Genomic DNA, 21,623 nt, shown 5'->3' with positions numbered 1-21,623 from the left:
GGCTGTGGAGGGGGATTTGGTGAAGACATGAGGGTACAGAGGCTGTGGAGGAGAACTTGGAGAAGATATGAGGGTACAGGGGCTGTGGAGGGGGACTTGGGGAAGATATGAGGGCACAGTGGCTGTGGAGGGGGACTTGGGGAAGATATGAGGGTACAGGGGCTGTTGAGGGGGACTTGGGGAAGATATGAGAGTACAGGGGCTGTTGAGGGGGACTTGGGGAAGATATGAGGGTACAGGGGCTGTGGAGGGGGATTTGGTGAAGATATGAGGGTACAGGGGCTGTGGAGGGGGACTTGGTGAAGATATGAGGGTACAGGGGCTGTGGAGGGGGACTTGGGGAAGACATGAGGGTACAGAGGCTGTGGAGGAGAACTTGGGGAAGATATGAGGGTACAGGGGCTGTGGAGGGGAATTTGGTGAAAACATGAGGGTACAGGGGCTGTGGAGAGGAACTCGGGAAGATATGAGGGTACAGGGGCTGTGGAGGGGAACTAAGGGAGGATATGAGGGAACAGAGGCTGTGGAGGGAGATTTGGTGAATATTTGAAGTTACAGCATCTTTGGATGGGGACTTGGGGAAGATATGAGGGTACAGGGGCTGTGGAGGGGGACTTGGGGAAGATATGAGGGTACAGGGGCTGTGGAGGGGGACTTGGGGAAGATATGAGGGTACAGGGGCTGCTGAGGGGGACTTGGGGAAGATATGAGGATACAGGGGCTGCGGAGGGAGATTTGGTGAAGACATGAGGGTACAGGGCCTGTAGAGGGGAACTCAAGGAGGATATGAGGGTACAGGGGCTGTGGAGGGGACTTGGGGAAGATATGAGGGTACAGGGGCTGTAGAGGGGGACTTGGGGAAGCTATGATGGTACGTGGGCTGCGGAGGGGGATTTGGTGAAGACATGAGGGTACAGGCCCTGTGGAGGGGCACTTGGGGAAGATATGAGGGTATAGGGGCTGTGGAGGTAAACTTGGGGAGGATATGAGGATACTGGGGCTGTGAAGGGACACTTGGGAAAAGATTAGGGTACAAGTGATCACATTCCCTCTTTTCTCATCTGCATGAGAGCCGGGGGAGGAGAAACAGCACCACACTGATCTTCCCAGTGACAGGCTGTGCAGTGGAGGCGTGACAGGACAGGTCTGATCATTGGAGTAGAGCAGCCTGAGTCCCCAGCATGGTTAGAGAACTGCTCTCCTGCTTAGTGTGGTCAGTTTTTAATAGGAAAGCAGAGGGACCGACAGGATCAGTAGGGATTTCACACAAAGGAAACAATACAAAGAGAACAGGAGACCTCAGCATACAAGCACATGGTACAGCAGCCACATATCAGGAATATGAAGTGTTGGGGTAACAAATGCTTTAAATGCTTCTCCTGTGCATACCTTACTTCTTGTATAGTAATCGTATGAATATTTTTTTCAGACAAACTGAAGAAGATAAAACGTGAAGACATATTGGACTTATTGCCAGGTTAGTAAACATGGACCTAAAAAAAAAAAAAAAACGCACCTCTTACCACACTAAAAAACTGCTGCCACAAACGAATAGAAAGCCCAAACGGTGCCTGCACATACATTATATTACCCAAAGTATTGGGATGCCTGCCTTTACACACACATGAATTTAATGGCATCCCAGGCTTAGTCCATAGGGTTCAATATTGAGTTGGCTCCGCCCTTTGCAGCTATAACAGCTTCAACTCTTCTGGGAAGGCCTTCCACAAGGTTTAGGAGTGTGTCTATGGGAATGTTTGACCGTTTGTGAGATCAGGCACTGATGTTGGATGAGAAGGCCTGGCTCGCAGTATCCGCTCTAATTTATCCCAAAGGTGTTCTATTGGGGTTGAGGCCAGTCAAGTTCCTCCACCCCAAACTCACTCATCCATGTCTTTATGGACCTTGCTTTGTGCACTGGTGAGCAGTCATGTTGGAACAGGAAGGGGCCATCCCCAAACTGTTCCCACAGAGTTGGGAGAATGAAATTGTCCAAAATGTCTTGGTACGCTGATGTCTTAAGAGTTCCCTTCACTGGAACTAAGGGGCCAAACCCAACCCCTGAAAACCAACCCCCCACACCATAATCCCCCCTCTACGAAATGATTTGGACCAATGCACAAAGCAAGGTCCATAAAGACACGGATGAGCAAGTTTGGGGTGGAGGAACTTGACTGGCCTGCACAGACTCCTGACCTCAAACCGATAGAACACCTTTGGGGTGAATTATAGCGGAGACTGCAAGCCTGGCATTCACATCCAACACCAGTGCCTGACCTCACAAATGCTCTTCTGGAAGAATGGTCAAACATTCCCATAGACACCCTCCTAAACCTTGTGGACGGCCTTCCCAGAAGAGGTGAAGCTGTTATAGCTGCAAAGGGCCAACTCAATACTGAACCCGACGGACTAAGACTGGGATGCCATTAAATTTCATGTGTGTGTAAAGGACTAGTATCAAATGAAGAGCTTTAGGGACACCGCCACTCCCTGGTTCTTCTTTTTAAGGACTTTGTCCATTTTTCTTAAAAGCAAGTTCAGCAAACAAAGATAGGATTCCCTCGCAGGGGTTCCAGCATTCCTTTGTCCATCTACATTCAGCCTTGTTGGCTCTCACTTGCAGCACTGCTGCTCTGGCCTTACACTCCAGCCCCTTGTCTGTCTCCTACAGACTGTTACACTGACCACCTTGGTGCACACAGCTAGCAGCCTCTTGCTGCACTGGCTCCCCCGTGGAGCCCTCCTGACTAAGGATGAGCTCAGGCGTGTTCGCATGCTCCACGTACAGAGCCCGCCAGGAAGTTGACATTGCGCTGCGCTAATCACAGGCAGTGAGACATTGCCCGATCTCTGCAGCCTCACATCGGGGGCAATGTCTCACTGGCTGTGATTAGCGCAGCGCAATGTCAACTTCCTGGCGGGCTCTGTATGTTGAGCATGCGAGCACACCTGAGCTCATCCGTACTCCGGACTCCTGGTACTCAGACTATCTATCTGCCGGGGTGGAGCCCAGAACCACGGTCAGGTCACTACTAAAAGCCCAATACACACACCTGACCAATCAGTATTCTTATGCCCCGTACACACGAGCGGACTTTTCGACATCCAAAGTCCGACGGACTGAGTCCGTCAGACTATCCGATCGTGTGTGGGCTGCAACGGACTTTAGCTTCGCTAAAGTCTGACGGACTTTAGAAATGAAGCATGCTTTAAATTTTCCCAACGGAACTCCGCCGGACCCGGTCCCCTTCGAAAAATTCGCTCGTGTGTGTGCTACTCCGACGGACTAATACCGACGCTAGGGCAGCTATTGGCTACTGTCTATGAACTTCCTACGTCGAATCCAGTCGTACGTCATCACGTTCGACTCCGTCGGAGTTTGGTGTGATGGTGTGTGGTCAAGTCCGTTCGGTCGAAAAGTCCGCCAGAACTCCGTCGGAACTCCGTCGGAACTCCGGCGGAACTCCTTTGGAGGTCTGTCAGACTTAATCCCTCTCGTGTGTACGGGGCATTACTGTTCTCAAAATCAGGACCCAGGACTAGGGATTGCATCCCACCCGGAACTCTGAGAAATCCCTGAGCTCCACGTCCCAAAGTGGACTTTTGTAAGAAAGGAGGAAACTGAAAAGCCAGTTTCCTCTTCATGTTACATGCTTCTTGGAGCCCCTCAACTCATCCGGTTGAGAATTCTGGGTTACATTCCCCTTTCTAGATCCTGGCAGGGCAACGTTCTGCCACAGTGTGTAAGTGCAGGTGTCCTAATACTTTGGTAACAAAGTGTATGTGTGCATATCCATGAGAATCCCAAACTCTAATGCCGCGTGCACACGATCGGACTATCCAGCGGACAAACCACTGGATTATGCAGCGGAGGTCCGCCGGACTTTTTCGAACGAGCGGACCTGCCCACACACGACCGGACTTTTCCGGCGGACCACCCGCCGGACTATGGCGGGAGTCCGCCGGACTTTTGAAATGAACGGACTTGCCCACACACGGAGAAAAGTCAGTTCATTTTGAACTCGGCTCCAGGTAGACGGGACTAGCGAAGGAAGTTAAATGTTGCCACCTCCATCGGTGAGATTGACACCTCGCTGTCCCCGTCACCTGGTATGGATTTAAAAGGGAACTCCTACGCCGAAAAAACGGCGTGGGGGTCCTCCCAAAGTCCATAGCAGACCCTTATTCAAGCAGGCAGCCCGGCCGGTCAGGAAAGGGGGTGGGGACGAGCGAGTGCCCCCCCTCCTGAGCCTTACTAGGCCGCGTGCCCTCAACATGGGGGGGGTGCTTTGGGGAAGGGGAGACCCTGTGGCGCCCCCAACCCAAAGCACCTTGTCCCCATATTAATTAGGACAAGGGCCTCTTCCCAACAACCCTGACCATTGGTTGTCTGGGTATGCATGCCGGGGGCTTATCGGAATCTGGGAGCCCCCTTTAATAAGGGGGCCCCCAGATACTGGCCCCCCACCCTATGTGAATGAGTATGGGGTACGAATGGGTAGGGGTATGTCGTACCCAGGGGTGGACTGACAACTCATGGGGCCCCCGGGCAATCCGAGATTATGGGGCCACACAATATACACACACACAGTATACACATACATGTACACACAGTATACACATACATGTTTCTATTGGCTGAGAAGGTACTGGAGAGGTGGGGCAGCTATAATCTTGGAATATTTAGACCAAAAGGATGTCGGTAAGGGACATTTCAGAGACAAATGTAAAAAAATAAATTAAAAAAAAACAGATTTTTACATACTGTCCCTGGTTTTACTGAGGATGGCAACCCTGATGGGGCCCCCTAGTGGCCTGGTGCCCGAGTGGCCCAATGGTCAGTCCGCCCCTGGTCGTACCCCATACTCATTCCCATGGGGTGGGGGGCCAGTATCTGGGGGCCCCCTTATTAAAGGGGGCTCCTGGATTCTGATAAGCCGCCGGCATGCATACCCAGACAACCAATGGTCAGGGTTGTTGGGAAGAGGCCCTTGTCCTCATCAACATGGGGACAAGGTGCTTTGGGGTGGGGGCCGCAGGGCCCCCTTCCTCTAAGCACCCCCCCATTTTGAGGGCACGCGGCCTGGTATGGCTCTGGAGGGGGGGGCGCTCACTCGTCCCCACCCCCTTCCCTGACCGGCCGGGGTGCGTGCTCGGATAAGGGTCTGCTATAGACTTTGGGGGGACCCCCGCGCCGTTTTTTCGGCATAGGAGTTCCCCTTTAAATCCATACCAGGTGACGGGGACAGTGAGGTGTCAATCTCGCCGATGGAGGCGGTGACATTGACTTCCTTCGCTACATCCTGTCTACCTGGAGCCACGTTCAAAATGAACTGACTTTTCTCCGTGTGCGGGCAAGTCCATTCATTTCATAAGTCCGGCGGACTAGGACACAGACGGGCGGATTGTCCGGCGGACCATTTTGAGTCAAAACTTCTTTCTAAGTCTGCCGGACTTTGGGAACAAAAAGTCAGCCAGAGCCCACACAAGGGCGGAGAGTCCGCCGGACCAAGTCCGCCAGATAGTCCGATCGTGTGTACGTGGCATAATATCCACCTCCCATGACTTTCCATGGTTCAGTGAGCTAGTCCATCATAATGATCATTCAGAACCTAAAGCTGGTATTTGTGTTTTGGAGTTCCACATGCTTTGGGGCTCCTGGATTCATCTACAAGGTACTGTTCTATAATGCAGGCACTAATGGGTACTAGAGATATACAGTACAATGTATTTATGTAGTATCCCCCGTCATAAGGGAGGGCTGACATTTCACCTCAGGGTGCTGGTTCTTAGGCATGCTGGGTGTGGACATTTTGTAGAACAAATGGGCGCCAGTCACTTTTAGAATGCAAAAGTGAGTTCATTGCTCACAACTGAAAAAAAAAAATGTAGGAGAGTGGAATAAGGCACAGGACACACCAGAACAAAATTGCAAAAGGCACAGCAGATTCCAAAAATAACTGCAGAGGTAGACAGCAATACAGAACAAGGGCCTTAGGCCCAGGGGCGGACTGACAACTCATGGGGCCCCCGGGCAATAGGAGATTATGGGGCCCCCAGGCAATCAGAGATTATGGGGCCACACAGTATACACACACACAGTATACACACACACAGTATACACATACATGTATACACAGTATACACAGACATGTTTCTATTGGCTGAGAAGGCATTGGAGAGGTGGGGCAGCTATAATCTCAGGATTTTTAGACCAAAAGGATGTCGGTAAGGGACATTTCAGAGACAGATGTAAAAAAAAAACACAGATTTTTACATACTGTCCCTGGTTTCAGTGAAGCTGGCAACTCTGATGGGGCCCCCTAGTGGCCCGGGGCCCTCGGACAGTGCCCGAGTGGCCAAATGGTCAGTCCGCCCCTGCTTAGGCCTGCATCCAACGTTCTGTACCTATGTAGCCACAGCTGTCTTCTATAGTAAGGATTTGCTCAGGCGTGTTCGCATACTCCATGTGCAGAGCCCGCCAGGAAGTCGGCGCAGGGCTGCGCTAATCACAAGAGACATTGCCCCGATATGAGGCTGCAGAGATCTGGCAATGTCTCACTGCCTGTGATTAGTGCAGCGCTGCGCCGACTTCCTGGCGGGCTCTGCACATGGAGCATGCAAACACGCCTGAGCTCATTCTTATTCTATAGCAACAAAATTCACAGCACTGTGTAGTTTCCTTGTATTAGTTACCCTTGATGTTTCTCCAGTAGGGATGAGCCCAATGTTCGACTCAAACATCGGGTGTTTGCCGAATAGTGAACAATTTGGGGTCTATAGGAGAAATCAAAAGTGCTAATTTTAAAGGCTTATATGCAAGTTATTGTCATAAAAAGTGTTTGGGGACCGGGTCCTGCCCCAGGGGACATGTATCAATGCAAAAAAAAGTTTTAAAAACTGACAAAGTTTTTTCGGGAGCAGTGATTTTAATAATGATTAAAGGGAAACAATAAAAGTGAAATATTCCTTTAAATTTCGTACCTGGGGGGTGTCTATAGTATGCCTGTAAAGTGGCACATTTTTCCTGTGTTTAGAACAGTACCACAGCAAAATGACATTTCTAAAGGAAAAAAAGTCATTTAAAACTAAACTACTCACGGCTATAATGAATTTTCGGGTCTCGGCAATACACATAAAAATTATAAAAAAAAACGGCATGGGATTCCCCCACAGTCCATTACCAGGCCCTTCAGGTCTGGTATGGATATTAAGGGGAACCCCAAACCAAAATAAAAAAAAATTGTGTGGGGGTCCCCCAAAAATTCCATACCAGGCCTTTCAGGTCTGGTATGGATACGAAGGGGAACCCCGCCCCACAATAAAAAAAATGACATAGGGTTTCCTCTCAAAATCCATACCAGACCTGAAGGGCCTGGTGTGGATTTTAAAGGGAACCCTGCCCCAAAATTTTAAAAAAAATGGCGTGGGGGTCCCCCCAAAAATCCATACCAGACCTTTATCCGCGCACACAACCTGGCAGGCCGCAGGAAAAGAGGGGGGGGACGAGAGAGTGCCCCCCTATGAGCTGTACCACTCCCCATGCCCTCAACATGGGGAGGGTGCTTTGAGGTAGCGCCCCCCCTCCAAAGCACCTTGTCCCCATGTTGATGGGGACAAGGGCCTTATCCCCACAACCCTTGCCCGGTGGTTGTGGGAGTCTGCGGACGGGGGGCTTATCAGAATCTGGAATCCCCCTTTAACAAGGGGAGCCCCAGATCCCACCCTCCCCCACTATGTGAGATGGTAACAATTGTACCCCTACCATTTCACAAAAAAAGGGTGAAAATGGTAAAAATGACAATACATGGCTAGGGACAAGTCCTTTATAAAAAAAATAAAATAAATAAAAGTGTCCCACGAAGTCCATTCCTCTTCTTCTCTCACTCTGACGGACCGAAAAAGAAAAAAAAAATCTGCACGCTGCCACCGATCTGCCTCCATCGGAGGCACCCGCCGTAATGACCGGCCTCTCGGGTGACAACTCTTTTATAACTGAGGGTGGGGCCACACGATGACGTCGCCGGGTGACCCACCCCTCTAACGCACAAAGCACATCCCTATGGCTTCCCCATAGTGTCGGGGGGGCATCCGGTGATGTAACCGAGTGGCCCCGCCCCCTGTGACGTTACTGGGAAGACATAGGAATGTCCCTGTGCGTCAGAGGAGGCAGGGTCACCTGGCAACGTCACCCTGTGGCCCCGCCATAAGTTATAAAAGAGCTGTCATCTGAGAGGCCGGTAATAATGGCGTGTGCCTCCCATGGAGGCAGATTGATGATAGCGTGAGGCTTTTGTTTTTGCTTTTTTCGGTCCGTCGGAGCAAGAGAAGAAGAAGATGAATGGACTTCGTGGGACATTTTTATTTTTTAATAAAGGACTTGTCCCAAGCTGTGTCTTGACATTTTTACCATTTTCACACTTTTTTTGTGAAATAGTAGTTTCATAGTTTCATAGTTAGTAAGGTTGAATAAAGACACCAGTCCATCCAGTTCAACCTGAGTGAGTGTCTACAATTGTCCCTATCCCTAAACATTGCACACTCACATCAGTCCCTACCCTCAAGGAGCCCACAATTCAAGGTCCCCATTTATATACTAGGGCCAATTTTGGACAGAAGCCAATTAACCTACCCGCATGTCTTTGGATTGTGGGAGGAAACCGGAGTACCCAGAGAAAACCCACGCAGGCATAGGGAGAACGTGCAAACTACAGGCAGGTAGTGTCGTGGTTGGGATGTGAACCAGCGACCCTTCTTACTGCTAGGTGAGAATGCTAACCACTACACAACTGTACCGCCTGTAAATGTCTACCCCGTTACCATTTCACACAGGGGGGAGGCCGGGATCTGGGGGTCCCCTTGTTAAAGGGGGCTTCCAGATTCCCATAAGCCCCCCACCCGCAGACCCCCATAACCACTGAGCAAGGGTTGTTGGGATGAGGTCCTTGTCCCCATCAACATGGGGATAAGGTGCTTTAGGGGGGCCGCTACCCCAAAGCACCCTCCCCATGTTGAAGGCATGTGGCCTGGTATGGTTAGGGGGTGCTCTCTTGTCCCCCCTCTTTTCCTGCGGCCTGCTAGGTTGCGTATTGGGTAAGGGTCTGGTATGGATTTTTGGGGGGACCCCCATGCCATTTTTAAAAAAATGTTGGCGCAGGGTTCCCATCAAAATCCATACCAGACCCTTCAGTATGGATTTTGAGGGGGACCCCCACGCCATTTTTTTATTGTAGCGCGGGGTTCCCCTTAATATCCATACCAGACCTAAAGGGCCTGGTAATGGACTGTGGGGGAATTCCATACCATTTTTTTCAATGACTTTTATGTGTATTGCGGACCGACAATTCATTGTAGCCGCGAGTACTTTTAAATTACTTTTTTCCTTTAGAAATGTAATTTTGCTCTCGGACTGTTCTAAACACGGGAAACATGTGTCCCTTTACAGGCATACTATAGACACCCCCCAGGTACAAAATTTAAAGGAATATTTCACTTTTATTGTTTCACTTTAAGCATTATTAAAATCACTGCTCCCGAAAAAAAACTGATGTTTTTAAAACTTTTTTTGCATTGATACATGTCCCCTGGGGCAAGACCCAGGTCCCCAAACACTTTTTTTGACAATACCTTGCATATAAGCCTTTAAAATGAGCACTTTTGATCATTCATGTTCATGTCCCATAGACTTTAACGGTGTTTGTGTGTTTGAACAAATTTTTTGCCTGTTCGCATGTTCAGCTGCGAACTGAAATGGGGGGTGTTCGGCTCATCCCTATTACCCAGCCTCTTCACAGTTCCTGGCTCATGAAGGTACTCCATCTGGTACTTCATCTAAGAATTCCATCTTTCTCTGCCTGCCCCCAGGCAACAAGAGGTTCTTACTGTCTGGCAGATCCTCTTCCATGAACCCAGTAGACATGGGCGCCGTCAATAAATTTGTTCCGTTCTGTTCCCTTACGGTTCGTATTAAAATTAATTCGTACTTCGTATTTCGTGTCCGAAATTCCATTTCAATTCGTACGAAATACGAATTGTCGTTAGGTTCATTAACTTGTACGAACGTTCGTTACGATGAATTTAAAGGCAAAAATATACCTCAATATGACAGTAGATGCTGATGGAAGTTTGGTTTTTATCCGAAATACGAAATTCCGTTGAAGAATTTCCTATCCGAAATACGAATTTTCATTAGATGAGGGGCTCCCACCATCCCTGTGCTGTGCTGACCTCCTCCTGGGGATTCGTAAACAAAAGTTCGTATTTCGTACAAAATTTGGACGCACGGCAATTTGTATTTTGGATCCTCCCGAACTTACGAATTTAGGGAAATTCCTACGAATTTGAGATTCGTATGAAACGAATCGCACATGTCTAGAATCCAGGTAGCAGACAGGCTCTCTCCGGCAGAGCCCCCGAGCACATTGCTAGGCCTCGGGCTTCAGGACTACTCAGCTGCAACTGTTCCTCACACACCCAACCCAGACCACAGTCTGAGTGGAAGGACCCAAATTACCTGACTTCCTCCAAATATGTACTCTCTCCCAGCATCCTCAGCGACCAAAGTAATTCCTACTGATTGGCTGAGAAAAGTATGCTTATTCATAACCTAGACTCACTGTAATTCATCATACTAATGCCAAAAGCAACAGTGCCACCTATTGACAAAATGGAGGAACCAAAGGTAGAACCAGGCTTGGGAGAAAACCCAAATAATCACAAGCAACAAACTACAAATCAGCCAGGCTAGTTACAACCCAGCAGCAGCTAAATTTACTATCAGCCCTGTTTAAGACATGGATGTTACATTTATATAAAGATTTTTTTTCCAAATGCTGTTTCTTATGTATCCAAGTAACATTTTTCTTTTATCTGTAAACAGAATGGAGGAAAGAATATATGGAATCTGTGAAGGAAAAGCGGTTTAGAGAATACAATTCCCGGTTAGGGGAGGCCACTAATCTACAGGATATCTATACTGATTTACTTATGATAAAGGGACCCCAGAATAAAATGGGAAAGAAGAATGACATAACATCTTCAGGCAGGGCACATCTAGAGAACATGAAGATAAAATCTTCTGAACGTTCATCAACCACAATCCAGGCTCTGTTTGATCCAGATGAATGCAATTTTGTCCCAAAAATTGTGGTGTTACAAGGACCAGCCGGCATCGGTAAGACAATGACCTCCAAGAGGATCATGCTGGCCTGGGCTTCTGAAAATCTCTATCAAGACAAGTTTATGTTCTATATGAGCTGTAGCAAAATCAACAAAGTCACTGGAAATGTAAGCCTCGCGGGACTTTTATCCAGAGTCTGCTGCCCACAATGTTCAGATGATTACCTGGAGCAGCTTCTGAAGGATCGCAGACATCACAGAAATCTTCTCTTTATAATTGATGGTTTTGATGAACTTAAGTTGACTGTAGAGCAGGAGTCTGAGATTTCGAAGGATCTTTCTAAAGAAACCAACAAGGAGACACTTCTTCAAAATCTACTCAGGAAAAACATCCTCAAAGAATCCCATTTGATCATCACCACAAGGCCGCTGGCCCTGGAGAAGCTGAACACATTTATCGAAGATTCACGCTGTGTGGAGATCCTCGGATTCACAGGGGAAAACCGCGTCCGTTTTCTCTACAGCTTCTTTAAAAATAAAGACGAAGCAGATAAAGTTCTCAGTGTGATAAAAAACAACGACATTCTGCTGACCATGTGTGCTGTCCCTATGATATGCTGGATTGTATGCACTGTAATGAAACAAGAAATAGAAAAGGACTGTGAATTAAATCCCTGCAAAACAGCCACTTCACTCTATCTCCTCTACCTGAAGAGTTTACTAAAGTATCATGGCCGGGGACTTCCCGTGCATACCTCCCTGAAGAAGCTGTGTGCTCTAGCTAAAGAAGGAGTCCTAAACCAACAAATCTTGTTTGAGGAAGAAGATCTGGAAAGACATGGACTTTCTGTATCCGAAGCTGAATCTGTATTTCTGAATGAGAACATCTTCCACCTAAATGTTGACAACCAGACCTGCTACAGCTTTGTCCACCTGAGTGTACAGGAGTTTTTTGCTGCTCTGTACTATGGGCTGGAGCGTGAGTCTGGAGATAACGAAGAAGACCCTTCTCTCCCTGAGATCTGTAAAGAGGACTCCTTCTCATCACTCTGCAAACATCACCCACACTTAACGGTGGCTGTGCAATTCCTGTTTGGACTCTTAAATCAACAGGTGGTTAAAGAGTTCTCAAAGTCAACGAAAATTAAATTGTCCTTCCCTTATAGACGTGCAATAAAAAAATGGTTTCAGGGACAGAGCTCGTACTTTAAAATTGCTGAGGCCATTCTCTGCCTGTATGAGACTCAGGATGAGGATTTCATAAAGGGAATTATGACCTATATTTCAGGTTTGGAATTAGGGGACTTGAATGACTACTCCGGTTCATACAGGAATTGTTTAGAAGAGCTGAGCTACTGCTTAAACACTTGTGACAGTTTTAAGTCTCTCATATTAACCTATCTTACAATGGGACCCAAGTATGCAGAGATGTTGTCCCCATCCCTACACAAATGTCAGAAACTTTGGTAAGTGACTATGACAATATCATATGTCATCCCTACACCAATGTCAGAAACTTTGGTAAGTGACCGTGACAACATCATAATAACCAAATGCCAAACAAAATCCAAAATAATGTTTTGTCGAAAATAGCCAAGCCTTTTATAGAGGTAAATTCTTTTATAGAGTGAAATTGGGAGTTTTGGCTTTGTCAACATCAGGACATTTTGAAAAAATGCTATCGTGTACCCGGTTAGAGGCTGAAGTGATGAGACAGCTCTAGTCCAAAAACCCTTGAAAATGGTAACAGGGAGTAAAGGGCACAAATAGGCATGGTGGCCAAGAGTCTAGTTTAACAGTTACTTCTAGTAGGTAACTTGGCAGAGAGGAGGCAACTTAGCCGAGGGGGGCTCTTGTGGACTGCAGAGGAGATTACTGAAGTGCCGGGTGAAGATACCACAGAGGAGCAAACTGGAACAACAGCTAGTGGGGCACAAGAACCTACAACTGGCAGGAGGAAAAGTTTGATGTGGCCAGTGGCTTACTACCAAGAAGGCATGTTTCAGGCAGGACAGAAGGCAGAGGCATGGTCAGTAGGGATGAGCTGAGTGTTCGGTCTGAACACAAATTTGAACCAAATGCTAGCTGTTAGGTTGCTCATCCAAAAGCAAAACATTTAGCCCTTGTACACACTAGGCTTCATTGATTTGAGCTTATGTGAGTGCAATGTTTGAAGCTGTTTTAATAGAATAAATGTTTTACAAAGAGCCGTCATGACCGGGTTAATGGGGCTTGGTTACAGGGAGCAAAGTGAAGGGGGAGGGTCTAAGAAGCAGGGTTGTTCAGTGTTTTATGGGGAACGGGTGGAGAAAGTGAGCCGGGGCAGTCACCACGAGGGTTAGCGCCGCCTTAGGTGCCCCATGGAGGCTGCCTCCAGGGACCCTCTGACCCCTGCACAGAAATGCTGGTCCCACGCGGTGTCAGTGCAGCCCGGGAGGAATACTCTGCCTGCACAGGACTCACAGGATGGGGCGGAGAGGGCCGGCATGGCCCATCCCTCAATGACTGGTCAGTTTCACAGTGCGATGACCGAAAAAGGCTACATGGCCACCCAGGCAGCTCGGTGGGGGACAGACAACCTCAGAAACTCAGAAAACTGGCCTGGTGCCTGGAGCAGCCGGTGTCACTGCCATGTCAGAGCCGGTGGGAGAGTGGGGGCCTGATGGCGGCACTGTAGCTGGTGGGGTCCGGGGTCGGACGGTGAATGGAGAGGGGACAGCGGCTTCATCCCACCTAGTAGGGGCGAGTGCCCGGCTGGTCAATGATGGGGAACAGCCTGAGCCCTCCTGGAAAATGGCTAGTGGTGATGTCACGGGTGGCTGCAGTGGTGGCCATCGGACTTCTGGTGCAACAGGCTGGGGCAGCATGGATGATCATAAGGATGTTACCCTATCTGAAGGGGAGCTGGAAGATATAGAGGAGCCAGTGGAGGTGTCAGCAGCGGTGGAGAGTGCAGTGATGGCTCATGGACGTTCAATTCTGTGGCAGCCTGGTAAGCGGCTGTTAGAACAACCCTCTTTGTCTTCCATGTGTGTGATTGTGGTTGGGGGTATGGTTTCTCGGGGGGTGTTGAATGGTGTTTCTGTGTCAGGGACTGGGGTGGCGGTGGATTCTGAGAGGTCAGGGTTTGGCACGCAGGATCTGGCGCAGCTATTGCCGGGTTTGAAAGACATTTTGTGGCAGCTGGCCAAGTTCTGGGTTACCCATGGCGGCCTGAGTTGACCATGGTGGCTTGGGTCCCCCATCCTGATGCGAGTACAAGTGTACCAGGGCCTCTGGTGGTGGCTGGCAGCACGTTAACAGCAGAGACCTGGACATTGTCCAATCCGCCACAAGCAGCTCCAGGGGCACCAACTGTCTTGGGAGCGGGGGTGGCGCAAGTGCCAGTAGGAGGATGGTACGGCGGATAAGGTAAGGTGCTAGATAAGGAGGTGGAACCGGGTTAGTTTGGCGGATTTGGCCAAATGTGAAGTGTACATTTGTTTCGAGGGGCCGCTGGGAGCACACCTCAAGCAGGAAGTGCAGGACAACTTTTGGAAGGGTGAGTACGTTGAAATTTTCCCTGATTCCGCTGGAAAAATGTTATCTGGATAGAGGTAAGTTAGATGACAGTAAGAAGGAGAAGGAGGAGAAGAGGAGATACAGGCTTATTCCTCAGTCGTTTACAAATTGGCTTCAGACATTTGCTATTTTAGCTAGTGTTATAGAGGAAAGGGTGCCATTTCTCCACTCTTTTGCTATTTGGATGTGATCGGGGAAGCTTATTGCGCTTATCGGGGTCCAGCCTGGCTCAGGTACGATGAGCAGCTCCGTCAACGCAAGGCCCTATGCCTGTCTTTGTGCTAGGACCACAAAGACATTGTTCTTTGGATGCGGCTCATGACCTCGGTGCGGGCTGGGACTTCATTTTTCAGTCAGGGGCCAGAGAATCTTCTTCCTCTGGACGGTCGGCAAACAAACATAAGGGGTGTTGTTGGGCGTTTAGTGAAGGGAATTTAAACACGAGTGCTCAAGCTGCGGGGGCTCCCATTCTCTCAATAGATGTACACAAAGAGACAAGGGCAGAACGGGGGAGCTTGCGGGAAAAAGGGAGGACTCTGGTGAGCGTAGTAAGGATGCATCTGTTTCTAGGTAGGTATCCACAGAGGGAGGCAACAGAACTGCTGGCTTTGGGATTCACCGAGGGTTGTCATATTCCGTGTAGGCTTACTCACCCCCCCCCCCAACCTTCAGACAATTTTAGGTTGGCATTGGCTAGCCCGGAAGTGGTGTCCGCAAAATTAGCAAAAGAGGTTGAGCTGGGCCGCATGGCGGGTCCTTCTGCCTCTTCACGGCTGGATAATTTATTGGTTTCTCTTTTGGGGGTGGTCCCCAAGAAGGAACCCAACAAGTTTAGATTGATCCATGATTTGTCCTATCCCTGGAGGTTTGATGAATGAGTCCATACACGTCTTTCGATACTTTCTTTCGACTTCAGTCACTGCTAGGAAAACTCAACTTTGCTTTTCGGGTAATGCCGATGGACAGGGTTTTTAACCGCTGGCTGGCGGCATCTACAGTGGGGGTTCAGGCTCCGGGGCATCACATTTGCCTGACACGGGAACATAGGGCAGATCTGTGAGTGTGGGAATCCTTTTTGGATTCTTATAATGGCAAGTCCGTGTGGATGTCTGAAACTATGTCCAGTTTTGATTTGGAGATATTTACTGATGCCGCGGGATCGGCGAGTTATGGTGCATATTTTGGGGGCAGTGGAGTGCGGGGCCATGGCCATTGGAATGGCGAGAGGCTGGGTTTACCAGGAATTTGCCACTTTTGGAACTGTTTCCGATTGTCCTTGCAGTGGAGCTTTGAGGTTCTCAGTTCTGCAACAAGAAGATCCATTTTAATTGCGATAATATGGCTGTCGTGCAGGCTATCAATAGCGCGTTAGCGTCATCACCATTGATTGTGCGTTTATTGAGGCATTTGGTGTTGGCTTGTTTGCGTTGCAATGCTTTTGTATATGCTTTTCATGTCCCGGGAGGCACTAATTCCTTGGCCAATGCTCTTTCCCGGTTTTAGTGGGACAAGTTTGATTGTTGGCTCCGGGAGCAGTGCAACTGGGAGTTCCTTGTCCGACACAGCTGTGGCAGATTGCCTTGAGTGACTGTGATGCTGATTCGGTGGTCGATGAGTGAGGCTACCTGGTCAGTGTATTCAAAAACCTGGGAGGAGTGGTTCGGTCTGGTCCATGGTTTGTGTGGGACAGTAGCTGAAGGTGATGAGGGGTTCTTGGTATTGTATCTCATAGGTCAGAAGGTGGAGATGGGAGTTTCGGTGTTGGCATTGAATAGTAAGCTGGCGAGGTTGGCCTTTTTGTTCAAGTTGTTGGGTCGCAGGGATGGCACTAAGGATTTTTTGGTGTGGCAAGCGGTAAAATATTACCGTAGGGGGCGTCGGCCAGTGGATGGTCGCCGTCTGGTGTCATTCAACTTGTTAGGTTCATTGTTCCAGAAGTGTGCTTGTCTGCATATGAAGCCCATATGAAATGGCTTTTTCCTCTGCATTTTTGGAGTGCTGCGTATCGGGAATCGGTTTCTTCTTCCAGAGGGGGGTCTGATGGTTTGCAGTCAGCTGACGTGCAATGCAGCAGTAATTCTGTGCTTTGTTTTTTTGGATACGAAGATCCCAGACTGATCAAGTTGGGCGGGGGGTTCGAGTGAAGTTGTTTGGCATTACCAGTTACCAGTTGTTTGGCTTGTCCGATGCAGGTTGTTTCGCATTTTTTGAAGTTGCCAACAGGCACGGTTGGACCCCTGCTATTGCATGCAGATGGTTCAGCTTTGTCTTGGTATCAATTCATGGCAGTGTTTAGGTGTTTAGGGGTGTTAGGTTTCTGTCAGTCAGATTTTTCTTCTCATTCCTTTCGCATTGGGACCACAACGGAAGGTGCGCGCTGGTGTCTGAGTGAGGGGGCATTGTGGTGAATTGGTAGGCATTATCGCCTGTATGTTCATCCTCAGTTGTTATGAGTAAGTTAATTTATGTGGGGTTTGTGACTGTATGCTGACCTGTCTGTCCCCCCTGTTTTCTTAGGGTGGAGGCTGGCTTGGTGTTCTTCCTTCTATGTGTGTGGTGTTGTTTTTTTCTTTACAGAGATGGGCTCCCGCTTGATCTGGATATTGGGCCACTCATATGTCCACTGGACAGCAAGTAGAGCTAATGTTCGGCCTGACAGACGTCAATTGGGCATTCCTAGGGAGGAGGCAGTGGTCTGCTAGATCGGGATGCCCGGTCTATTGTGGAGCAGAGTAGTTCCTGAGATTTAGCGCTATACTCACCTGGATAGAGCCCTTGATGTGTTAGTGGTGCATGCTGGGGGGAACTATTTAGGGCTGCAGTCCATGAGGGAGCTCATATGGGATGTTAAATTTGACTTCCTGCGGCTTCTAATAGATTACCCGGACTTGTTGATAGTATGGTCTGATATGGTAGCTCATACGGAATGGAGGTGGTCCAAGTCGGTTGCAGGCATTAACAAGGAAAGGGGTTAAGGTAAATCGGGAGGTGGCAAGGTTTCTGATGTGCAATGGAGGTTTGGTGGTGCGACACAACAAGTTGGAGGTTGAACCTTGGAGATATTTACGCGGGGACAGTGTTCATTTGAATGCCATTGGGATCAATATGTGGTTTCTTGGTTTGGAGGAGGGTATCCAGAGGGCCCTGAGGGTGTGGATGTCCGCTTAAACCTAAGGTGTCAGGTTTGAGTGGTGGTGGCGGGGTGCAAGGTCCTTTTAGATCAAATGGGGTCATCAAAAAGGTATGGTGTAGGGACCCGTCTGAGGTACGGCTCCCAGTTGGTATATGGGTACGTGCTAGTTGTCTTCGAGTCGGTGGTTTCACGACTGGAGTCCTGAGAAGTCACTAGCAGGTACAGTTCTGGTTTTATGCCTATTGGGACCTTGTGCTCCATTTTAGTGAATACATTGGATGTTATGTTTAACTAGTTGCCGACCGCTGGCCGTCAAATGACGGCCAGGCGGCGCAGCTATTGTGGCGGGAGGACGTCATATGACGGCCTCCCGTTTAAACAGGGAATGCGCGTGATCGTGCATGCGCATCCCTGTTTCTTCGGTGGTGGCGTGTCACGGAGACACCGCTCGCCACCGAAGGGGGTGAACAGCCATTCGTTATGGCTGTTTACCACGTGATCGGCCGTGATGAAGTCACGGCCGATCACAGATGGTCACACCCCGAACGTGCACGGCGCATGCGCGCGATCGCGAGCGCGCTGCGCGTGCACGTCGGTGGTGGCGTGTTCCCCAGGAACACTGCTCGCCACCGACGCTGGTAAACAGCCATTGGCCGGCTGGTTACCCACGTGATCGGCTGTGATCCTTTCACAGCCGATCACCAAAATGTAAACAAACCGCGGTAACGGGATGTTACCGGGTTCTCCTCCTCACACACCGATGGTGTGTGAGGAGGAGATTGCGGTAACATCCCGTTACCGCATACAGTGTACACCAATCATACTGATTGCCCCCCCCCTCAATTAAAGAGGACCTGTCACAACCCCTCATAGTACCTGTCAATCACAGTCCATCAGAGTACCTGTCACAGTCCATCAGAGTATTTGAGTACCTGTCACAGCCCATCAGAGTACCCGAGTACCTGTCCCAGCCCATCTGAGTACCCGAGTACCTGTCCCGGCACATCAGAGTACCCGAGTACCTGTCCCGGCACATCTGAGTACCTGAGTACCTGTCCTGGCACATCAGAGTACCTGAGTACCTGTCCCGGCACATCAGAGTACCCGAGTACCTGTCACGGCACATCAGAGTACCCGAGTACCTGTCACGGCACATCAGGGTACCCGAGTACCTGTCACGGCACATCAGGGTACCCGAGTACCTGTCACGGCACATCAGGGTACCCGAGTACCTGTCACGGCCCATCAGGGTACCCGAGTACCTGTCACGGCCCATCAGGGTACCCGAGTACCTGTCACGGCCCATCAGGGTACCCGAGTACCTGTCACGGCCCATCAGGGTACCCGAGTACCTGTCACGGCCCATCAGGGTACCCGAGTACCTGTCACAGTCCATCAGGGTACCTGAGTATCTGTCATAGCCCATTAGAGTACCGAGTACCTGTAACAGTCCATTAGAGTACCGAGTACCTGTCACAGTCCATTAGAGTACCGAGTACCTGTCACAGTCCATTAGAGTACCGAGTACCTGTCACAGTCCATTAGAGTACCGAGTACCTGTCACAGTCCATCAGGGTACCCGAGTACCTGTCACAGTCCATTAGAGTACCGAGTACCTGTCACAGTCCATCAGGGTACCCGAGTACCTGTCACAGCCCATCTGAGTACCCGAGTACCTGTCACAGTTCATCTGAGTACCCGAGTACCTGTCACAGTCCATATGAGTACCTGTCACCGCCCTTCAGAGTACCCAAATACCAGTCACCAAACCATCAGAGTACCTGTCACCAGGCCATCAGAGTACCTGAGTACTTGTCACCAGGCCATCAGAGTACCTGAGTACTTGTCACCAGACCATCAGAGTACCTGAGTACCTGTCACCAGACCATCAGAGTACCTGAGTACCTGTCACCAGGCCATCAGAGTACCCGAGTACCTGTCACCAGGCCATCAGAGTACCCGAGTACCTGTCACCAGGCCACCAGAGTACCCGAGTACCTGTCACCAGGCCACCAGAGTACCCGATTACCTGTCACCAGGCCACCAGAGTACCCGAGTACCTGTCACCAGGCCATCAGAGTACCCGAGTACCTATTCCAGTCCATCTGAGTACCCGAGTACCTGTCACCAGGCCATCAGAGTACCAGAGTACCTGTCTCAAGGCCATCAGAGTACCCGAGTACCTGTCACCAGGCCATCAGAGTACCCGAGTACCTGTCACCAGGCCACCAGAGTACCCGAGTACCTGTCACCAGGCCACCAGAGTACCCGAGTACCTGTCACCAGGCCACCAGAGTACCCGAGTACCTGTCACCAGGCCATCAGAGTACCCGAGTACCTATCTCCAGCCCATCAGAGTACCCGAGTACCTATTTGCAGCCCATGTCTCACAGAATATACGTTGGGGTGTTTGCTTTCCAAAATGGAGTCATTTTGTGGATAATTTCACTGTCCTGGTGGTCCAGGACCTTCAAAAGTGTGATGGGTAGGAATGAAATGAGATGTGTCATTTATGCTCCTAGAACGCCTGAACGTACTACTTCAATGTTCGGCCTCTCTATGTGGCCAGGCTGTGTAAAAGTCCTACACATGTGGTATCGCCATACTCGGGAGGAGTAGCAGAATGTATTTTGGGGTATAATTTTTGCTATATACATGCTATGTGTTAGAAATATCTTATAAATTGACAATTTTGTGTAAAAAAAAAAATGCGTTTAAATTTTTTTCCACATATTCCAAAAACTTTTGGAAAAAAATTAACCATTCAAAAGACTCATTATGCCTCACAGATTATACGTTGGGGTGTTTGCTTTCCAAAATGGGGTCATTTTATGGGAAATTACATTGTCCTGGTACTCCAGGGCCTTCAAAAGTGTAATAGGTGGTTGAGAAATGAGATGCGTAATTTTTGCTCATAGAACGTCTGAAGGTACTACATCAATGTTGGTGCTCTGTATGTGGCCAGGCTGTGTAAAAGTCTCACACATGTGGTATCGCCGTACTCGGGAAGAGTAGCAGAATGTATTTTGGGGTGTAATGTGTTGTATGCATATGCTGTGTGTGAGAAATAACCTGATAATATGACAATTTAGTAAAAAAAAAAATAAATAAAAATAAAAATCTTAATTTTGCAAAGAATTGTGGTAAAAAATGACAATTTAAAAAAACTCACCATGCTACTTACTTAATACCTTGGGATGTCTACTTTGTAAAAAGGGGTCATTTGGGGGGTATTTGTACTTTCCTGACTTGTTAGTGTCTCAAGAAATGAGGTACACCTGATGTACTGAAGGCCTGATCAGAAGTGATCAATTTTCAGTGATTGGCACCATAGTTTGTAGACTCTATAACTTTCACAAAGACCAAATAATATACACTAATGTGGGTTATTTTTACCAAAGATATGTAGCAGTATAAATTTTGGCCAAAATTTATGAAGAAAAGTTACTAATTAGCAAAAATTTATGACAGAAACGAAGAAAAAGGCATTTTTTTCACAAAATATACGTTTTATTTTATTTATAGCACAAAAAATAAAAAACCCACTAGTGATTAAATACCACTAAAAGAAAGCTCTATTTGTGTGGAAAAAAGGACGCAAGTTTCATATGGATACAGTGTTGGATGACTGAGTAATTGTCATTCAAACTGTAAGTGCGCTGAAAGCTGAAAATTGGTCTGGTCAGGAAGGGGTGTAACTGCACTGTATTGAGGTGGTTAAAAAGGTTATTATGTTAATTATTATGGTAATTTATTTTAGATTTATATTTGGTTAATAAAACGGCTGCTATGGCCAATTTACTCCATTTCA

At 48.7% G+C, this 21,623-nt stretch overlaps 1 protein-coding gene across 1 annotated transcript in view; it reads left to right on the top strand.

Moving 5' to 3' along the window:
* Nucleotides 1-21,623, top strand: part of LOC143962539 (NACHT, LRR and PYD domains-containing protein 10-like) — a 53,537-nt gene that overhangs the window by 8,809 nt on the left and 23,105 nt on the right. The window contains exons 3-4 of the mRNA XM_077471811.1: nucleotides 1,430-1,477; nucleotides 10,880-12,584. Of these exons, the coding sequence (XP_077327937.1) occupies nucleotides 1,430-1,477; nucleotides 10,880-12,584 (1,753 nt within the window). The remainder of the gene's footprint in view (nucleotides 1-1,429; nucleotides 1,478-10,879; nucleotides 12,585-21,623) is intronic.

The sequence above is a fragment of the Lithobates pipiens genome, unplaced genomic scaffold (assembly GCF_037356315.1).
Source record: "Lithobates pipiens isolate NorthernLeopardFrog02 unplaced genomic scaffold, aLitPip1_a1.2 Scaffold_8, whole genome shotgun sequence".
Classification (NCBI taxonomy): Eukaryota; Metazoa; Chordata; class Amphibia; order Anura; family Ranidae; genus Lithobates; species Lithobates pipiens.
This window is presented reverse-complemented; position numbering and strand designations above follow the sequence as displayed.